The sequence below is a fragment of the Emiliania huxleyi genome, assembly GCF_000372725.1.
Source record: "Emiliania huxleyi CCMP1516 unplaced genomic scaffold EMIHUscaffold_60, whole genome shotgun sequence".
Lineage (NCBI taxonomy): Eukaryota > Haptophyta > Isochrysidales > Noelaerhabdaceae > Emiliania > Emiliania huxleyi.
This window is the reverse complement of record NW_005197506.1, coordinates 163,536-182,969: the sequence shown is the minus strand read 5'-3', so window position 1 is coordinate 182,969 and position 19,434 is coordinate 163,536. Positions and strand designations below refer to the sequence as shown.

General features: G+C 68.5%; 4 protein-coding genes across 4 annotated transcripts; 1 reads left to right on the top strand and 3 right to left on the bottom strand.

Annotated features, from left to right (window-relative positions):
• Positions 1-13,270: 13,270 nt before the first annotated feature.
• Positions 13,271-13,932, bottom strand: EMIHUDRAFT_214135 (putative riboflavin kinase; the record flags this gene model as incomplete). Its single annotated transcript, XM_005764193.1, has 3 exons — positions 13,271-13,375; positions 13,434-13,571; positions 13,645-13,932. The coding sequence occupies 3 exons, from the start codon at positions 13,930-13,932 to the stop codon at positions 13,271-13,273; spliced, it is 531 nt and encodes a 176-aa protein (XP_005764250.1).
• A 1,904-nt stretch (positions 13,933-15,836) lies between these two features.
• On the bottom strand, positions 15,837-16,715 carry EMIHUDRAFT_422188 (hypothetical protein). The gene is made up of 2 exons (XM_005764192.1): positions 16,417-16,715; positions 15,837-16,318 (listed from the first exon to the last, which is right to left on the bottom strand). Exons 1-2 carry the CDS (start codon positions 16,519-16,521, stop codon positions 15,914-15,916), a joined length of 510 nt encoding a protein of 169 aa, XP_005764249.1. The 5' UTR covers positions 16,522-16,715; the 3' UTR covers positions 15,837-15,913.
• A 732-nt stretch (positions 16,716-17,447) lies between these two features.
• EMIHUDRAFT_437477 (hypothetical protein) lies at positions 17,448-18,449 on the bottom strand (the record flags this gene model as incomplete). The annotated part of the gene is made up of 4 exons (XM_005764191.1): positions 18,077-18,449; positions 17,855-18,004; positions 17,595-17,768; positions 17,448-17,524 (listed from the first exon to the last, which is right to left on the bottom strand). Coding segments are annotated over exons 1-4 (573 nt in total), but the record flags the coding sequence as incomplete, so codon positions are not given.
• Positions 18,429-18,884, top strand: EMIHUDRAFT_214132 (hypothetical protein; the record flags this gene model as incomplete). The annotated part of the gene is made up of 2 exons (XM_005764190.1): positions 18,429-18,562; positions 18,857-18,884. The coding sequence occupies 2 exons, from the start codon at positions 18,429-18,431 to the stop codon at positions 18,882-18,884; spliced, it is 162 nt and encodes a 53-aa protein (XP_005764247.1).
• Positions 18,885-19,434: the final 550 nt, after the last annotated feature.

The window sequence follows — 19,434 nt, the reverse complement described above, 5'->3', positions numbered from 1 at the left end:
TCGAGTCGGAGGGAGGCGGCGGTGAGGGCGAGGCGGAGGGAGGCGGCGGCGTCGGCGAGGCGGAGGGAGGCGGCGGCGACGGCGAGGCGGACGGCGGCGGCGGTGTCGGCGACACGGATGGCGGCGGCGGCGACGGCGAGGCGGAGGGAGGCGGCGGCGACGGCGAGGCGGAGGGAGGCGGCGGCGACGGCGAGGCGGAGGGAGGCGGCGGCGACGGCGAGGCGGAGGGAGGCGGCGGCGAGGGCGACGCGGACGGAGGCGGCGGTGACGGCGACGCGGATGGCGGCGGCTGGAAGGGCGCGGCGGAGGGAGGCGGCGGCGACGGCGAGGCGGATGGAGGCGGCGGCGACGGCGAGGCGGACGGCGGCGGCGGCGACGGCGACGCGGACGGCGGCGGCGGCGACGGCGAGGCGGAGGGGGGCGGCGGGGAGGGCGAGGCGGAGGGAGGCGGCGGGGAGGGCGAGGCGGATGGAGGCGGCGGTGACGGCGAGGCGGATGGCGGCGGCGGTGACGGCGACGCGGAGGGAGGCGGCGGCGACGGCGAGGCGGACGGCGGCGGCGGTGAGGGCGACACGGATGGCGGTGGCGGCGACGGCGAGGCGGACGGCGGCGGCGGCGACGGAGAGGCGGATGGTGGCGGCGGCGACGGCGAGGCGGACGGCGGCGGCGGCGACGGCGACGCGGACGGCGGCGGCGGCGACGGCGAGGCGGAGGGAGGCGGCGGCGACGGCGAGGCGGACGGCGGCGGCGGCGACGGCGACGCGGACGGCGGCGGCGGCGACGGCGAGGCGGATGGAGGCGGCGGCGACGGCGAGGCGGAGGGGGGCGGCGGGGAGGGCGAGGCGGAGGGAGGCGGCGGGGAGGGCGAGGCGGAGGGAGGCGGCGGCGACGGCGAGGCGGATGGAGGCGGCGGTGACGGCGAGGCGGATGGCGGCGGCGGTGACGGCGACGCGGAGGGAGGCGGCGGCGACGGCGAGGCGGACGGCGGCGGCGGTGAGGGCGACACGGATGGCGGTGGCGGCGACGGCGAGGCGGACGGCGGCGGCGGCGACGGAGAGGCGGATGGTGGCGGCGGCGACGGCGAGGCGGACGGCGGCGGCGGCGACGGCGACGCGGACGGCGGCGGCGGCGACGGCGAGGCGGATGGAGGCGGCGGCGACGGCGAGGCGGAGGGGGGCGGCGGTGGCGGCGGGGAGGGTGAGGCCGACGGTGGCGGAGAGGGCGGCGGGGTCTCTGGACCGGGCGAGGCGGGCGGCGGTGACTCGGGTCCCGGCGAGGAGGGCGGCGGCGGCGTGTCCGGACCCGGCGAGAGCGGCGGTGCCTCGGGCGCGGGCGAAGCGGGTGGATCGCCGGGGGCGAGCGAGGGCGGCGCCTCGGGCGCGGCCGAAGCGGGTGGATCGCCGGGGGCGAGCGAGGGCGGCGCCTCGGGCGCGGCCGAAGCGGGTGGATCGCCGGGGGCGAGCGAGGGCGGCGGCTGCGCACAGCACGCTATGGCATCTTCGCAAGCGCACCAAGCCGGATGTTCGACGCAATCTCCCTCACAATCGCAGTACTCTTCTGCCGGCTGGCCAGGGCAGAGTACTGGCGGCGGCGAGGGCGGTGCTAGGCAGCACGAGAACATTGGAGCGCACTGGGCGCACCCGGGGGTATCCTGGAAGTCGCAGCAGTCCAGGCATCTGTTCGCGATCAGTGGGTTGGCCGCGCTGCAGTCTGTAGTCGGGACAGCCGCGGCTTGCACGGAGACGATGTCGATCGTGCTGTCAGTCACGGAAGAGAGCTCGTCCGAGATCACCACATCTGCGGGGGCCCCATTTACAAAATCCGCGGCGTCGGCCGCCGCAACAGCGTCGACGGTGACAGTGTAGACGATGCTGTCGACCTGCGACTCTATCGTGCCCGTGCATGCGGCATCGGGCGAGACCCCGAAAGGAAGCTGGCTCAAGAAGTCAACGATGACGGCGCACATGTCCGCCTCCGATACCAGCTCCGGGGGACTCTGCGTGATGATCAGCTGGAGCGCTTCCGTTGGCTCGGGAAACTCGGGAAACGGCTCGGGTGACGGCGACGGCTCGGGAAACTCGGGAAACGGCTCGGGTGACGGCGACGGCTCGGGTGACGGCGACGGCTCGGGAAACTCGGGAAACGGCTCGGGTGACGGCGACGGCTCGGGTGACGGCGACGGCTCGGGAAACTCGGGAAACGGCTCGGGTGACGGCGACGGCTCGGGTGACGGCGACGGCTCGGGAAACTCGGGAAACGGCTCGGGTGACGGCGACGGCTCGGGTGACGGCGACGGCTCGGGAAACTCGGGAAACGGCTCGGGTGACGGCGACGGCTCGGGTGACGGCGACGGCTCGGGAAACTCGGGAAACGGCTCGGGCGCGGGCGAGGCGGGTGGATCGCCGGGGGCGAGCGAGGGCGGCGGGGGCGACGCGGTGACCGCGAGCTGCCGCGCGCGCGCCGCGGCGGCGGCCTGCACGGCGGCGGCCTGTGCGGCGCTGAGGCCGGGGCGACGCAGCTCGGAGGTATGCGAGCACTCCCACGAGACAAAGGCGATGCCGGCGAGCTGCAGCTGGCATAGGCTCTCCTCTGACGGGCAGCACTCGCCGTGCTCATCGAGCAGGCCGAGCGGCGGGTCGCGTAGCCACGGGAAATCAGCAGAGCTCAAGAGGCGCACCGCGTGCGGCGCGCGAGTCAGCACGTAGTGCGCGTACGCGGTGTATTCGGAGAATCCGAGCCAGGCGTGCTCGGCGGGAACCGACTTCAGCACGGCGAGCGCCCACTGTGGCGCGCCGCCCGCCACGCCGCCCGCCGCGCCGCCCGCTGCGCGCGCCGCAAATTCGGCGAGCATGCCGCGCACGTGCGCGGGCGCCCAGATCTGCCACTGTGTCACGTACGACACGTTGGTCGGCGGCGGCGTGCCGAGCAGCGCGGCAGTCGATGCGACGTAACCGGGCGGCACGCCGCCACCCTTCAGAAAGTAGGCGGCCGAGTCGAGCTCGCCGCCCCACAGCAGCGGCACGCGGCCGTCCGCGCCCTCCGGCTCGGGGAAGTCGCGCAACGGCAGGGTGTCGCCGTCCCACATGTACACAAGGCGCGGCATGCCCGCCGCCGAGGCGAGCGCCAGCTTCACGAGCTGCTGATAGTACCAGGAGTGGCGCGCGGCGGGGATGGCGCTGCGCGTCGCGCGCAGGTGCTTGGCCATGGCGGTGGGCGGGAAGGCGGGCAGCACGGCGGAGAGCGCGACGCAGCGCACACGGCGGCGCAGCGCGGCGGGCAGCGCGTCGAGGAACGGCGGCAGAGCCGAGCAGGCGTCGAGCACCATGTGCACGTACCGCGGGCGCACGTGCACGTCGAGCGAGGTCAGTGCGGCGCGCAGCACGCACGTCGGCCGCTGGATCAGCAGCACCACGTCGACCTCGCGCGGCGGCGCGGGCGGCGGCGGCGCCGGGCACGTCGGCACGCCGCCGCCAGCGTGCGCGGCCACCCAGAAGGCTGGCGGAGGCGGCGGTGCCGCCGCCACCGCGTGGCCAATCTCCGGGTGCTGCGCCATGCGGCGGACGGCGCCGTGGCGGCGGCTTCGCACCACCGGCACCTTGGCGGCGAGCGAGGCGATGAGCTCGTCGAAAGCGCCGCCGCCTTCGGCGCGCCACTCGAAGCGGTGGCGCTGCGCCAGGATGGCGCGCCGCCGCGCACGCACCTCCGACTGGCCGATGCTCAGCAGGTAGGTGGGAAGCCGTGCCGCCTCCGCCTGCGGCCACTTGAATTAATATATTAATTAATTACTTCATTGATTAATCAATTAGTTAGTGCCGCCTCCGCCTGCGGCCACTTGAGTACGAGCGCGCGCCACTCGACGCGCCCCGCCCACGGCAGCGCCACGTGGTCGGAGAGCAGGATGGGGATGCACCCAAGCAGCAGCGCGTCGTACAGCCGCAGCGTCCACGAGGTGGAGCCCATCGGCGCCAGGCAGAAGTCCGACGCCGCCATCTCTGCGTGATACTGCCCGCTGCCCACGCTCGCATTCGAGTAGATGACGGCCGGCAAGCGCCGCCGCCCGCCCGCCGCCGCCGTCGCCATTGCCGCCGCCGCCGCTTGGGAGCGCGCGAGGGCGAGGTGGCGCGGCATGCGGAAGGCGGCGAGCGTCTCCTGCATTGCCAGGCGCACGCCCTCCGAAAAGTGCTCCTCGCCCGGCCGCTCGCTCGTGAAGGACCCTCGAAAGAAGAGCATCGTGGGCCGCATCACCGCGCCCTCGCCGGCGGCGCCCTCGTTCGCGACGCGCGCGAGGAGCGCGGCGTCCATGGCGCTCGTGTTGCGGTATCCCGGGATGACCACGTCCTTGTGCCGCGGCTCCACGTGCCCCGAGCGCGTGTCGCCCTCGGGAGTGAGAAAGATGGCGTGCGGGATGTGCTGCCGCCACTGCGGGAAGATGGAGGCGCCGCGGCCCGAGGGGAAGATCCAGATGTGGTCGGCGCCGCCCTCGCGCTCGAACCACGGGCCCTGCGCCCGCAGCCACTCGACAACCGCTACGTATTCCTCCCCCGTCTTGTGCCACGTCTCCTCCGACTTCTTGTGCGCTGTGGGGGCGCGAGCGACGAGCGGCTCATGGCGCACATCATCTACATGGCCCTCTCCTTCTCCCTCGCGCGAAGAATCACCCCGGCCGAGTGGTGCGCCGCCGGCTGCAGCTACGGCGCGCGTCTTTGCGCGCTTCCCCTCCCCTCCCCCCCCCCTCCCCCTCTCATGAAAGGGTACTCACCGTAGAAGCGTGCGAGGCCCTGGAACGGCACGAGGAAGAGGTCGGCCTCCTCCGGCGTGGCGGCGGCGAAGCGGCTCTGGCGCACGAGCTTGGGCACCACGAGCTCAGTCGCGTACTGCGCGTATCCGCCACGGTACACCTCGTAGTCCTTGGCTTTTGCCGGCGGGTCGTCGAGGCCAAATGAGACCTCGCGCGGCAAATTGTACACGTAAATGGACAGAGCAGGCGGCGAGGATGGCGAGGCGGACGGTGGCGGAGGCGACGGCGAGGCGGACGGCGGCGGCTGCGAGTGCGACACGGAGGGCGGCGGCTGCGACGGCGAGGCCGAGGGAGGTGGTGGCGACCCGGAGCCGCCCTCGCCAGAGCCCGCCTCGTCCCCCTCGCCCGGCGGCGGCGGCGGCGACGGCTGTGGCTGTGCTGTCGCGCCTGGAAACGCAGGTGCGAGCAGCAGCAGCAGCGGGAGGCGAACGCCGCCCCGCTGCCCAGACGCCACACTGCTCAACAGCACACTCAGCAGCAACGCGTCCTCTCTCGATGCCCAAACCGTGCTCGAGCGCGGCGGCGGTGGCGACGGCGAGGGCAGCGTCGGTGAGTACTCGTTCAAGCGATCGTCCGCTTGCCCGTCGGCGGTGCAGCCACTTGAGACGGAGAGCAGGACGATCGACTCGGCCATCCGGGTGGCGCACACCTCCGCGGGCCGCGCTGGGAGAAGCCAATCGCGGTGGCTTTTACCCACCTGGGGCGGCCAAGAGGCGTGAGTAGGCTGGCAGGGGGCTGCGCGGGCGGTGAGCAGGTCAAGAGAGGCGGCAAGTCTATGGGTGCGCGGCGCGGCGGCGTGGCGAGTGCAGCATGGGTCGCCAGGCGCCTGGCCCGCCCGGTCCAGCTCGCCCTTCTCGTCCTCGGCAAGGTCAGAGGAGGAGGCGCTGCCGCAGTCGCAGTCGGCGCAGTCGCTCGAGGTGGAGAAGGTGGTTGAGAAGGGATCGGCCGCCTGGAGAGTCGCTTTTGCGATCCGAGTGGCGCGGATCGCCGCGGGCCACGCGTGCGCCGCGCCGCGCTCGGGCGAGAACTCGCTCCACTTGTTGTCATTGCAGTCCAGACCCGCGTCCCCAGACTCGCTGGTCGCGCACGTGCAGACGTTCATGACGGAGCAGGTCTTGTGCGGCCCACCGGGGCCGTCGCGGCTGTAGATCGTGCGCTGAACGTCGGTCGGGACGCCCAGTGGCTGGGAGGTGCCAGCTGTCTCAACGTCGGGCGTCGGAGAGAGCGCCGCCTCCGTCGGGTGCCCGTTGAAGTCGATGCTGACGTGCGTGACCGAGTCCGAGCCACGGGCGTCGCCAGCGATGAGAGTGGGGCCGCCCTGGGCAGCCACGAGCCCCGCCGCGAGGGAGAGCAGAAGTAGGCGGGAGCTCGCGACTTCCATTGGCGGTTGAATAGAGGCGGTCCAACCGCCGGGTTTCAAACCCGAGATATTTTGGCGCCATTTCAGCAAACGAAAAAAAAACACCGGGTTACAGACAGCATGTCTCCGCTCTTCCTCGTGCTCCTCGCTCGGCCGGGCGGCGGCATGGGTGGTGCCGCAGCCGATATTTTTCGAAATCTAGGCCAGCGTGACTCGAGATTTGAGATTGAGACTGAAGCAGCACGCTCGGCTTGCAATGCTTTGCGCCGCCGACACTCGCCGCCGCCGCCTGAGGCGGTTCTCCACGAAGCTGTGGCCGCTCGAGAGTGAGGATGAGATCGTCGCGCTTCTCCTCGGCATGGCCCGCTACCCAGTCGACACACCCGACCGCGCAGAGCTCATCGCTGCCGACATGCAAACAACGCACGCGTCCACGACCATCAACATCCTCGTCAGCAGCATCGAGAGCGAGGCGGGCATCAGCGCTCTCGTGGATCTTCTCGACCGCAAGCACTTCCATGAGCAGGAGAAGTCCACGCCGCTCCACCTGGTCCCGCAGATTGAGTTCTGCGCCGTCTGCGCTTTGCAAGGGCAGAAGGTGTGCCTTGTGGTCAGCGACGAGCCCGTCCATCCAACCGTATACTGCACGCACGGGCGCTTTGACGGGCTCCTCTACTGCAAGCGCTGCCCAAATTGTCGCGCCAAGCACAACCTCTCATATGCCGAGGAGTCAACTCGGCTGGCTCAGGGCAAGCAGGTGCCGTATGACGGCGCGATGGATCGGACTCGCAAGTACGTCCAGCTGTCGCGAGACATCATCTTTGAGGGCGAGATGCTGTGGCGCCTCGACACGCAGATGCTCCACTCGCACACCGGCTTTCCGTACGCCAAGGAGTGGACGACCTTTGCCGACCAGCCGCCGCAGCTGGTCGAGCCTTTGCGGATAGCGCTGTCCCTCTCATCTAATTCGGCGTAGACCGAGCGCGCAGCGCGCTCCGTGTTTGCAGACCGCCCTGGCGGACTCGTTTACACTTCCAAGCCCAAGCCAGGCGCCGCAGGCCATAAAGAGGAGCGCAGATTAAAATGGCGCCGCAGGCTCCCCGGGCCCCAAATCTCAATCTCAAATCTCAATCTCAAATCTCAGATCTCAGACCTCAATCTCCCTGCAGGTCAACCCCACTCAACCCTTCTGAAGCTTCGAGGCTCTTGTCTGTATTCACACCGCAAATCTCCAAATCTCAGCTCTCAAATCTCTAGGTTGGAAGGCCGTCCAAATCTTCAGTCTCAAATCTTGGATCTCGAGCGAACTCGACCGCAGATTCCTTCTGGTGTGGGAACTCTCATTCTCCAAGTCTCTGGTCTCTAATCTCAAAGTCTCCCACCGGAGGCCGAGTGACTGAGGTCTCAAGTCTCAAATCTCTGGTCTCAAATCTCTGGGTAGCACTGTAGACCCGAGTGGAGTCTTTCAAATCTTCAAGCTCTCAATCTCTAAAAAAGACTAGAGATTACCATTACTCTGCATTGTTGAGAAACACGCCATGCACCAACATCCGAGACCCGTACCTTGTGATTTCATTCTTTATCTCAATCTCTCAACTCTCATAACGGATTTTTGCGACCTCCCGACTCTCAGCCAAGCAAGCAGTTAGGCCCGTGTGAGCCTGGCGTGTGAGGAAGTCAGTCCGTTTGTGCGTCGTGCCGACTCTACCGCTTGCTTAAGGTCGCTCTGCGGTGTCGGCAGCCGAGGCAGCTTGCATCGATCAGGACCTCCCCGCCCGTTTGAGGACCTCCAGTCTGTGAGGACCTCTCGCCGCCAGTGAGGACCTCTGTCCCGTGAGGACCTCTCCCTCTCCCCACCCCACGATGGGGGAGACAGTGCAGCTCTACCACCTGCTCGCCTCGCTCTCGGAGAGCTACCTGCTCGTGCCGAGGAGAGGCCTATGCGCTATGGAGAGGCCCGCTGCTGGTGATGGCGAGGTTGTGGTATCCTCCAGCCGACACAGCGACGACGTGCTGGCCCGCAGAGGCCTCGACCTGCTTGGGCAGCAGCTGTTCCTGCTCCTCGCCGTGGCCCAGCTGGCCAGAGCCTCCCCAGCCCCAGCTCCAGACAGCTCCGTTGGCGGCAAGGGCGAGACTGTGGAATCCTCCAGCCGACACGCTCACGGCGCGCTCGGCGCCCAGCGTCGAGGGGAGACGGGTCGGCGTGTTGAGCCGCGTCACGCCCTCGCCGTGGCCAAGCAGTCCCGGCGTCCAGTTCTCAGCCGTTCCGCATGACGAGAGCCGCCCCTCGCCGTCGATGAAGAGGCTGTGCTGTTGGCCTGCCGCCGCCCTCGCCGGCGGGTTGGACTCGCACAGCAACGCCGAATAGCACAGCCAACGCACGGCGCAGCCATCGCCCTCTGGCTGCGCCGGCAGCTCGAAGCCGCGCTCTTGCGCCCACAAGCGGATGGCCTCCAGCGCGAGCGAGGCGTTGATACGCATCCCGGATCGGATCCCGCGGTACGCATGTACATGAGACTGCTTTCAATGCCCAATGTCTCCAAAGACGGGATGCACGAGCTGGACGATGCGCGAGTCCCAATAGCCCGTGCGCGCCAGCAGCGCGAGCGTGTCGTCGGCCCAAACCTCCGACGGCAGCTCCTGGTCGTCCCGGCGCTCGTCCTCACCCGCCTTGGGCGCGAGCCCGTGGAGCCGCTTGCACAGCCAACACACTGAGAGCGGATAACGAAATAGGGAGGGATGCGGCTTCGTGCCCCACCGCCCCGCAGCACCCGACTTCCCCTTGCATAGCGCGCAGACCATGTACCCGGGCTGCGGCGCCATCCAATTGTCGTCCGGCCACTCGCCCTGCGTGCACTCACCACCAGAGCGTCACGTGTGTCGGAGAGTGGCAATCGCACGCGCGGCGAGCGTGGCCGTGTGCAAGCACGTGCACGTGTACGTGTACATGCACGTGTGTGGACGGGTGGGCGTGTGTGGGCGCGCCATGGGCAGATGTGTCGAGAGGGGCGTGGTGTGGCGGGCGTGGTGCGGCGGGCGTGGTGTGGCGGGCGTGGTGTGGCGGGCGTGGTGCGGCGGGCGTGGTGTGGCGGGCGTGGTGTGGCGGGCGTGGTGTGGCTCGCGAGAGGCGCGCCTGATCAGCGCACGCCTCGTCGTCGTCCTCCTCCTCGCCGTCGGCTACCGCGTAATCCGGAAACGCGTAATCCGGAAACGCCTCGCGCGAAGGCCAAGAGAGAGATTTTGTTTTTTGTTTGCTCCTCAGCGAGGGATTCACGGAGTTTACGGCGCTCGGATACCCCTCACGCGTACACTTAATGGGGCAATCGGGCGCGCGTTTTGTTGGTAGGTTTCGGCGATGGCGGCGGTGGGTGCAGTGCAGCGGGCGCCAACAAGTACGAAACAGGGAAAAGCTCCAAAAGAGAAAAACGCCGCCATATCCTGTCGCGCTGTCGCCCGCATCCACTCACCGAAAATGCGAGTGCCCTTCGACAAGGTCAAGTCGCTGCGCGACCGCACGGGCCAGCCGCTCCAGCGCTGCAAGGAGGCACTCGCATCGACCGGGTGCGACTTGGACGCTGCCGAGCGATGGCTGCAAGGAGGTGAGGCGATACCAGCACCGGCCGCGAGACCAACGCCAGCCGCGTTGCCAACACCGGCGTTGCAACCGGAGCCGGTGGAGTCCGCCCGTCCAAATGGCTTCACGCCGCCAAGCTCTGAGCGCAACAGCGTCGACGATGGCGTGCTCGACGGCTTCATGAGCTTTGCGACACCGCCAAGCGGCTTCGGCGCCGGCGGCAGCAGCCCCTTTGCTGGAATGCTCGCGGCACCGGCGCCGGCGCCGGCCTCCGACGGCATGTTCGCCGGCCTCGCTATGGGCGGCGCGACCGGCAGCCTCGACGGCGCTAGAGCGCCGGCGCATCCAGCGCCAGCGCTCCGGACTGCCGCAGAGAGCCCTCTGCCGGGCCGTCCACACGTGCTGGACAGCGGCGCGCGCGCGCAGATTGCGGCGGCGGCGGAGGCGGAGGCGGCGCCCGCAGCGTCCGACGCGGCGGAGGCGTTGCGTGCCCTCGACGCAGCGAGGTGAATCTCGAGAAGCTTCCGTCTCCCTCTCCCTCTCCCTCCCTCTCCCTCTCCCAACCCCGCCACCCCCCGCCTGTCGCCGCTGTGAAGTAGCCCCCGACAGGGTCCTCCCTCGCCTCCCCCTCGCCTTTTCCGGGGGTGCACACCATGCCACACCATGTCACACCATGTCACACCATGTCACACCGTGTCACACCGTGTCACACCGTGTCGGGCCCCTCCCCGCACCGTGTCCTTTGGTTTGCTCGCAGGGAGGAGGAGCGGCTCCTGGACCAGCGGCGGGCGCTGCTCGAGGCGCCGCCGTCGCGCTGCCCGACGCTCGCCCCAGACGCCTCCCTCACTTCCCCGACCCGCACCCTTCCAGGCGGAGGCAACGCGTTGTGCGGCGGCGCTGAGCGCCGCGGAGGGTGCAGAGGCGGAGGCGGAGGCGGCGCTGGCGGAGGCGGAGGCGGCGCTCGGGGCGGCGAGGCAGCAGAAGGGGTCGTGCGCCCGGCAGGCGGCCGAGGCGACCGAGGAGGCCGCCGCCGCGGCGGAGGCGATCCCGCCGGCATCTTTCCGGAGGGTCGAGGACATGCGACAGGACTTGTCTCGGACGTGTCGCCTAGGCCGCGTCGCGCTGCTCGGCGAACGTGCTCGACCTGACCGCGCGGGAGGCGGAGGCGGCGGCGGAGGCGGAGCGGATGCGGAGGGAGGCGGAGGCGCGGCTGGTGCGCGAAGGCGAGGAGGCGCATCGGAGGGCGCAGGCGGACGAGCCGCGCCAGCGCCACATGTCCAGGACACGTCCGTGACATGTCCGAGACATGTCCAGGCGGAAGAGCTGCGCCAGCGCGCCGAGGCGCTCCGACGACAAGCAGACGCACTCAACCCGCACTCGGCCGCACACGCGCACAGCGCCGCCGCCGCCGCCGCCAGCCCTCCACCCGCCACCGACCCGTTTGGCCTCGGCGCGCCGGCTGCGGCTCCCTCCGCCGCGCCGTGTAGCAACGGGTCCGGCGCCGCCGCGCCAACTCGTTTCGCCGCCGACCTCGAGGAGCTGTTCGGTCGGATCCCGCTCGAGCCGACCGCCTTGCTGCGGCTGCGCGCAACGTTCGCCGACAACGACATCGACGGCGTCGACGCGCTGCGCTTGCTCACCGACGCCGACTACAAGGAGCTCGGCCTCTCCCTCGGCGTGCGCCGCAAGCTGATCGCTGCCCTCGACCCCTCCTCCGCCGCTGGGGGGGGGCTGCTGCCGCCAGCCGCGGCGGCGTTGCCGGTCGTGACGCTTGCGCCGCCCATTGCGGGCGCGCTGCCACCGTCGTCGGCGGAAGGGAGCCTCCACGGCAGTCGGGACGGCCTTTCTGTGCCTCTGCTGTCTGAGCTTCACAGCTCTCTTCTCTAGGAGCCTCCACGGACGCCTGAACGGCGACCGCGCGCCGCCCGGCGAGCTGGCCGGTCGCGAGTCGCCAGCCTCGCCGCCGCCCCCGTCGCGGCTGCAGGACGCGCAGCGCACGCTCGAGGAGGGGAAGCAGGCTGCGGCCGGCTACGACGGCACCGGCGGCATCGTTGGCGGCGGCGGCGGCGGCATCGGCGGCGGCGGCCCGCCGTCTGCAGAGCCGGGCGCGTCTCCGCCGCCCGCCCCTCGTGCGCCTTTCGCGGTCGGGTCGCAGGCGATGTACCGCGGCGAGCCCGTCACCTTCTAGGAACTTTCTAGGAACCGTCTAGGAACTTTCTAGGCGATGTACCGCGGCGAGCCCGTCACCGTCACGGCGGCGCACACGGACGACCCAGCCGGCCCGTACTACACCGTCACGCTCCGCAGCGGCGGAGTGCGCGACGTCGACGAGCTCGAGGAGCCGACGCCGGAGGCCATGGCGCGGGCGATGGAGCAGATGCGGCGCGAGCTCGAGAGCATGCAGGCGAGGTCGCCCGAGATCACTCACGAGATCGCCGTCCGCCACGAGATCGCCCCGAGGTCGCCCTGACACCACTCTCTTTCCTACCCCCCCCCCCCCCTCTCCACTTCCCCCCTTCCTTAGGTTGCCGCCGGATCCCCCCCGGGCGTGCTCACTGCGCCGTTCGGCGGAGAGGCGATGGCCCTCGGCAGCGGCGACGCGTGCATGGGGGGCGAGACGCACCTCAACACCGAACTGCATCCCGGCGGTGGCTTGCCTCTGGGCGGAGAGATGGCCTCCGGCAGCGAGCAGGTTGCGCCCTCGGCCTTCAGCTTCCTGGCGGGGGACGGCGGCGGCGGCGGTGTGCGGGAGGGCGGCGGCGGCGCGCTCTCGGCGGACCTCTTCAGCTCGTCGGTCAACGGGGCCGCTGCCGGAGTTGGCGGCGGAGCGCTCTCGGCTGAGCTCTTCGGCGGCGGTGACGACGGCGGTGGCGGCGGGGCTCTTATGGGTGTAGTCGAGCCCGAGCCGGCGGTGGGGGAGCATGCCCGAGGAGGGGAGGCCAACGGCAGCGCATTTGCCTTCATGAGCGGGTGACCGCGCGCTGCTAGGCGGGTGAGGAGTGTCTCCGTCACTCGGTGTGGAGGGGCGGGCTTGGTGCTGGCGCTAGGCCAGCGCTAGACAGGCCGCAAGGCGAGGCGAGGGCCCGAGCAATATAGGAGCCGTAGAAGGCGGAGAGAAAACCCGCTAACCGGCGCGTTCGCCCTCTCCGCGGTCCACGTGCGGCCCTGGTCTCCGCTCTGGTCACGCCTCTCCTCGCCCATGTGTGGAGAGTCGAGAGAGCCGCAGGAGGCCCAGAGCGCTTCCACGATGCGTGTGTGTACATGGCGACGTGTAGAGGTTTGAATAGATTTCCGCTGCCGAGACGTCCCGAGCCACACACCTATACTCTTACTAGACGCGAACGATATATACACACGGCGAGGGGGGCGATCCTCGTGGCGACTACGACCGGCTGCGGTGTGCGGACCCTGGGGCATCTGCGACGTCCGACGAGTAGTAAGAATGTTGGTGCGTTGTCCTGTGAGGAAGCGAGCTGAACACACATCTGCACAGGGGTCGGCGGCCTCGGCCTCGCCCGGCTGTCACGTCCCAGTCGGCTCACCCGGCCGAGGTATCGCTGCTGAAGAATGGGTCCCGCTGGAGCAGCGCAAGCTCTGCGCCGTCGAGCGCCCTCTGCCCAAACTCGACGTCGTCAGTGATGGCCTGTGGCGCGGCGAGAGGTGGGGGCGCATCTCGTCAGAGAGGACACAGCACGTGGGACCGTGAAGGCACAGCGCGCCTGGATCAGCTCGTCGAAGGAGTCGAACTTGACGTTGGACCGCAAAAAGGCGCAAATCATCAGCCGCATCTCGGCCCCGTAAAAGTCGCGGCCGCAAAAGTCGTGGCACAGGTACGCCTCCTGCGAGGGATGGCGAGAGAGGGAGGCAATCGCGCGCGCCGCGGTCAGGGTGGCCGAGGCGCGCGCGGCGCACCACTGTCCGCTGCTTCACGTCTGTGTAGGTCGGGTTCCATCCCATCGAGAGCACGGCCTTGTGCACGGCTTGCGCCTCCTCGGGCAACGTCGGGTCGCGGATGGCGGCCCAGCCGACGTACACGCCCTCGGTGCTCGCGTCGAAACGCGACTCGAACGCCGCCGGGTCGAGGTTCGCCGTCGGCCAGCCCAGCTGCTTGGAGCCGCGCTTGAAGCCCTCGACGACCTTGCCCGTCAGGCGGTGCGGGCCAACAGGGTCGATGACGCGCTGCACGGCGGTCCGGCACATCGACGCTGTCAAGCGAAAGCGCGGGCCGTGTAATCGCGTGAGCTGCGGTGATCCAGAGCGGGCCCAGGTGTCGGATGTGTCCACGAAAAAGAATTTTAGGCGCCCGTGGTGTACCTGTGTTAGTGCCAGTGCGAGCCAGTCCCGTGCCCAGTCCTGTGCCCAGTGTCGTGCGAAAAAGAAAGTCTTCTACGTTGCCTCGATCAACCGTGGATGGAGGGGAAGACGGAGCTCGGGGGCTGGACGAATAACCAGGCTCCGCGCCAACGCACCTTGCTGCGCCCACTCGTCTCGTCTCACCCCCCCCCCCCCCCTTCTCCAGTGGTGCTGGAACGGCGACGACACATCTGACATGACCAACCCAGCCACATGTGAAAGCTACTATGTCCTCAACCCTTACAACGACGTGCAGAACCCGTCGGGCCCGTGGGTCGTGGAGTGCGAGTACAACGAAGAAACGGGACGCGAATCTTGCCCTGTTAGATTGCCCTGTGCGCCACTAGCGCCACCCTGACTTATGCACACATGCACACCTCGACAAATCAATAGTCAGAACTTGTTCCTCTTCATACACGCGTTGAGAAGGGCCCAGAGCTTGTGTCGGATCTGTGTCGGACAAAGATGCTCTGTGTACTGTGAGCAGCAAGTCCTCCGCCTCCCTCCACCTCCCCCACACCGCCGCCGCCGCCGCCCACGCCGCCGCCGCCCTCTCCACCTCCCCCACACCGCCGCCGCCGCCGCTCACGCCGCCGCCGCCCTCCACCTCGCCCACGCCTCCGCCAGCCTCACGCTCCCTTTCCCGCCGCAACCCTCTCCTTCGCCGCCCCTCGCCCCAACCGCCCCCCTACTCCACCCCTCGCCCTCCCCCCCGCCCTACCAAACCACCCACCGCCCGCCCATGCGGACTTCCACCCTCCCGCCGTCCTCCCCGCTTCCCGCCCTTCCGCCCTCGCCATCCCCCCATCTGTGCGTTCCACTCCGCCCGCTCCCTCCCGCTTGGCGCCCATCCCACCCTCCGCCCTCGCCCTCCGCCCCTGCCCCGGCTGGCCTGGGTGGCATCTCCTCATCATCACGCGCCAAGTGGGAGGGAAGTGGACGGGGCCCTGAGCCGACCTAGCCGCCAAACGGAATGGGGCGCACACTCAGCGCGGATCCGCGACACACTCAGGCTCTTTCGAGGTCTCTTGGAGCAGAGCCCCGGCGAGTCCTCGAAAGAGAACCCTGTGGGTGGGGCCTCTACTCGCCAGCCTAGGGTGGGTATATTATTGGACCCAAAAGAATTCTGAAAATAAAAGGCTATCTCAAAAGACAACACAAACAACTCTCTCTCTCTAAAGACAACCGGCCTCATCCTCCTCCGCCCCGCTCTCCGTCGCCGAGGCCCTGACCGCAACGCGATGGCACAATGCGCCGATGCGCTCGGCTCTCCATTCTCTGTGCCTCACCGCGTCGCGGCGGAGGCGGCGAGCACCTCGTTTGCCTGCGGCCCCCGCGTCCGCCGCCACCACGTAGCTTCCATATGCGGCGGGCGCCTGGCAGCCAGCGGCAGCCAGCGGCAGCGAACGCAGTGCCACGGCACTCGACTTCGGCTCTGTGCCAATTCGCCGCCCTCGAGCCCTTCAACTCGTTCCACCAACTCAGTACCCCCCCCCCCCCAATCTCTGCCAAATCTTCTGGTTCCACTTCCTAGATACATAGTTTCCTTCTTCTTCTTCGTGGGGGGATCGCGTCACACCAATCCTCGCTATAGCCTATACCCAACGCGGCCAAAGGATATCCCCCTCGAGAACCTCGAGAACACCCTCGGTGCCACAATCGAGAATCGCGGTGTCACGTGGACGCTCCCTTGCGCGTCTTGTCTGTGCGATGTCCTAAGTCCTAAAGCCGAGACGTCGTGCCTCTCTGGTCCTTTATAGTCCTTCAGCCAGCCATCCTCCGGCTCTGAGCCTCCGCGCTCTTCAGCGCTCAAACGGTCACCCTCTCTCTAGCCGTCCGCCCCCAGCGGCACATTCACCCCCGGCATCGGGGCGGCGCACGCGTCGAAGTGTCGGCAGAGCGCGCGGCGGCCTCGCGCCTTGGGGCAGCCGTCCTTGAAAGCGGCGTGCGTCAAGTCGCCCGACGCCGCCTCCAGCTCCTGGGAGAAGCACGCGGCGGGAGCGGCCACTATCGCCGTCGCCCTGCCCTCCTCCCAGTGGACCTTGCGGTCCGGGCCGGTCGAACGATTGTAGGCTGCGCGAGAGGCCATGTCAACCGACCACCCCAGCACCAGCGAGGCGGCGGCCGCCGTTTCCCTTGCCGCCGTCGCCGCCTCTGCCGGCGCGGACCTCCACTCCTCCGACCGCTGCAGTGAGTAGGCCACCTCGCCAGAGAGGAGGAAGGAGTGCGCGTCCTGCGGAAGGGCAAAGTGCGTCGGAGAGGGAGGACGGCCGCGCGGGACGCCGGCAGGGATGCGGGAGGCGTCAGGCAGAGAGGAAAGGAAGCCCGCACCTTCTCCTCCGACTCCTCCACGTGGTAAGGGTAGCGCGCTGCCGAGTGGCGCACGCGCATACCGCCACGGGCGTCGAACGCCGCATTGCTCGTTGTACTCTCCATTTTGCCATTCGTCACGCCGCCGGCCGGATCGACGTCATTCGCGTTGCTCGCGCGGAGCGTGCCCTCGACAGAGTACCGGACGAGGGCCGCTCCCGGTGCGGGCGCGCGCTGCCCTCTCTCAACAGCGATAGAGCTGCTGGCGGGCCACAGCTCGGCGGCGAGGTCGAACGAGGAGGTACCGCGCGTCTCGACACGGAACGAGCGCGCCCCCGCGCGCCCCACCGTCTGAACGAGGCGCGGCGGCGAGCGGCTTGCTCGGAGGAGGCGACCGGCGAGAGGCTCCGAGCCGAGCCAGAGGAGAAGGACCGGGTCCAAATACCAAACGCCCTTGGCACCTGCGGGCGCGCCAGTTTGAGATCTGCTACACTAGGCCTCCCGGGCGAGATTTCGTGGCGGCTCGCGTGGCAGCCAACCGCTGTGGAGAACGCGCGCGGTGATCGTGTGCAGGAGGCCGTCGTTAAGGAGTGGAAGTAGCGGCGAGAGGTCAAAGGTAAGCGGCGGGACATTGAACTGCTGGATGCCGGCCAGGGGCCGCCAAAGCGTCGGGCAAACGCCGCCCGAGTAAATGGTTGGAAACGGGTAGGCGGCGCCGGCGACGACCCCATCAACGAGCACCTGAGAAAGCGATTTTGGGGCAGCTGCGGACGGGGCCGTAAGCTCGAGACGCGGCCCTGTGGCGCGCCTCTAGTTCCCGGTACGGGCCCCCGCCGCACGTACCACTGCTGCTGTTGACGAGGGCATCAGGCACGTTGGTGTACCAAAACTCCTCGCATTGGTGCGCAGACGCAAAGAGCAAGACCCGAGCCTGGACCGCGTTACGTCCAATCACGCTCATGACGCCTGAGATGTTGCGTTTGCGCCCTGCGGCCATGGCAGCCCATGGGGACGTGGGTGCGGTCACATTGCTGCTCCCGCCCGCCTCCCTGCTACGCGCTGGGTTGGCAAGCGGGATCACAAGGTCCGCGGGAGCCTCGGTGGTCAGTCCGTCGTCAAGCGAGCGGCCCTACAGGATGATATGGTTTTTGGACAAATCCCGAGGACGCGCAGCGAGGACCAGTGAGGTCGCAGGTCGCCGGCTCAAAGCTCAAGCTGACAGAGATGCTGAGTGCACCAGTGTAGGTCGAGTCGACCACATTGGGGATGCTCAGCGTTGCATTCATCGGCTCGCCGCTTGCGAGGAAGGAGCCATAGACCGTCACGTCGCGCGCGATGTGCCAGTCGATGCCCGCTGGCGAGGGCTCTGGGGTCTGCCGGGGCGAGACAAGGGCGTTAGAGGTGGTAGAGGGTAGGCAGGTGTCAACCATTTCTAAGTCTGAAGCATAACAACGGCAACCGTCGTGCGAAGCAGCTCGACGCCGCCGATCCAGAGTGCGCCATATCGGTCGAACTGGACACCCCTCACAGACCCGTGCATGCTGAGCACGACCGACGACCATGGAGCGGAGCAAGCGCCCGTAGGCGTAGAAAAGGGCGCGGTCGCGATCTGCAATGCGGCGCAGGAGCGGGTGTATGGGTGTGGATTGGCATGAGCGGGAGCGCGCGCGACGGCATTTGCCTGCCCATACGCTGTTAGCAGCACACCGCTAAAGAGATGAACCGAGCACTGTGATGGCAGCTGCGAGAGAGCAGGCCCAGCGGCGATAGGGCTGGTGTAGTTCGGATACGCCCGCAAATTCGCTCGCGGCAGAGAGAAGGCGCCGGTGCTTGACCAGGGCAGGTTGCCGACCATCTGAGGGCCTTCACGCTAGACGTTTCATCGACGGGCGGCGCCCAGGTCCCCGGCGGCAGCGATAAAAAGAGACTCAAGAAGATGGTTGGTTCCGTCGGCCGTGGTGGCCTGCTCACACGAGCAGCTGGGCGCGGTGCGGGTCGACGCGTGAAGCCCCGCGGGCAGAGGAGGAGCAAATATGCCGGGCGGCGGTGTTCGTCTCTCTGTGTGGGGCGGGGCTGGCGAGTCACTCCCACGCCTCTCGGGATTTTTATATTACCCAAAAGCTAGGCTACACAACGCCCTCTATGTTTGGTCTCGGGATTTTATCTGGTGGCGTCAACCCCGGACGCTGGGGCGAGCGCGCGAGCCTCGGCGAGAGAGCACACCCAGCACAGCTACAGCAGCAGCAGCAGCAGCACTGACTGCAGCAGCAGCAGCAAGCAGACAGTCAGCAGACTGCCGGTATTGATTGATTGAGAGAGAGATTTTTAGAAGCCAACAAGAAATGATGGGAAGGCGAAACACAGTCCGACCAACGACTGGGACATCTGAGGGCCTTCACGCTACACCCCGGTGCGACTTAATGCGCATTTCTTCTCTGCACTCTCTCTCGAGGTTCTCGAGGTGGATATCCTTTGGCCGCGTTGGGTAGCGAGGATTGGTGTAACCCGAGCACTATAGCCCTTGAGAAAAAGCTCGCATTATGCAAACCTGTGCCTGTGTCCTCGCGCTGTGGGTCCCCCTAGCTGCGGAACGCCCCCTCTACTCGGAGCTATAATACGAGAATACTCTCCGAGGGTTGGCCCGTGTACCAGGTTTCCCCTTAACTGCAGACGCCCCCTCTACTCGGAGCTAGTGTGATACGAGAATACGCACCGTCCCCACGCAATACCTTACTCGAAGATAATACGAGAATACGCAGCTGCGAGGCACCTGTCGAGCAGCTTCCGCGGCGAGCAGCTTCCGCGGCCGTGGGGCGTGGGGTGGGGTGGGGGGGGGGAGGGGAGCGGAGAGGGAGGCGGCGGTGTAGGGGCGGCGAGAGAGAGGATTAGGGAAACGGCGGCGGGGGGGGGGGGGGGGGGACCACCGAGGTAGGAGGGGGAACCGCCAAAAAGGCCGTGGAAGTGGCGGGGGCCCGGGGGGCCAAGGGGGGGTCCGTAGGGGAGGCGGCCAAAGGGGGGGGGGGGGAAAAAAAAAAAAAG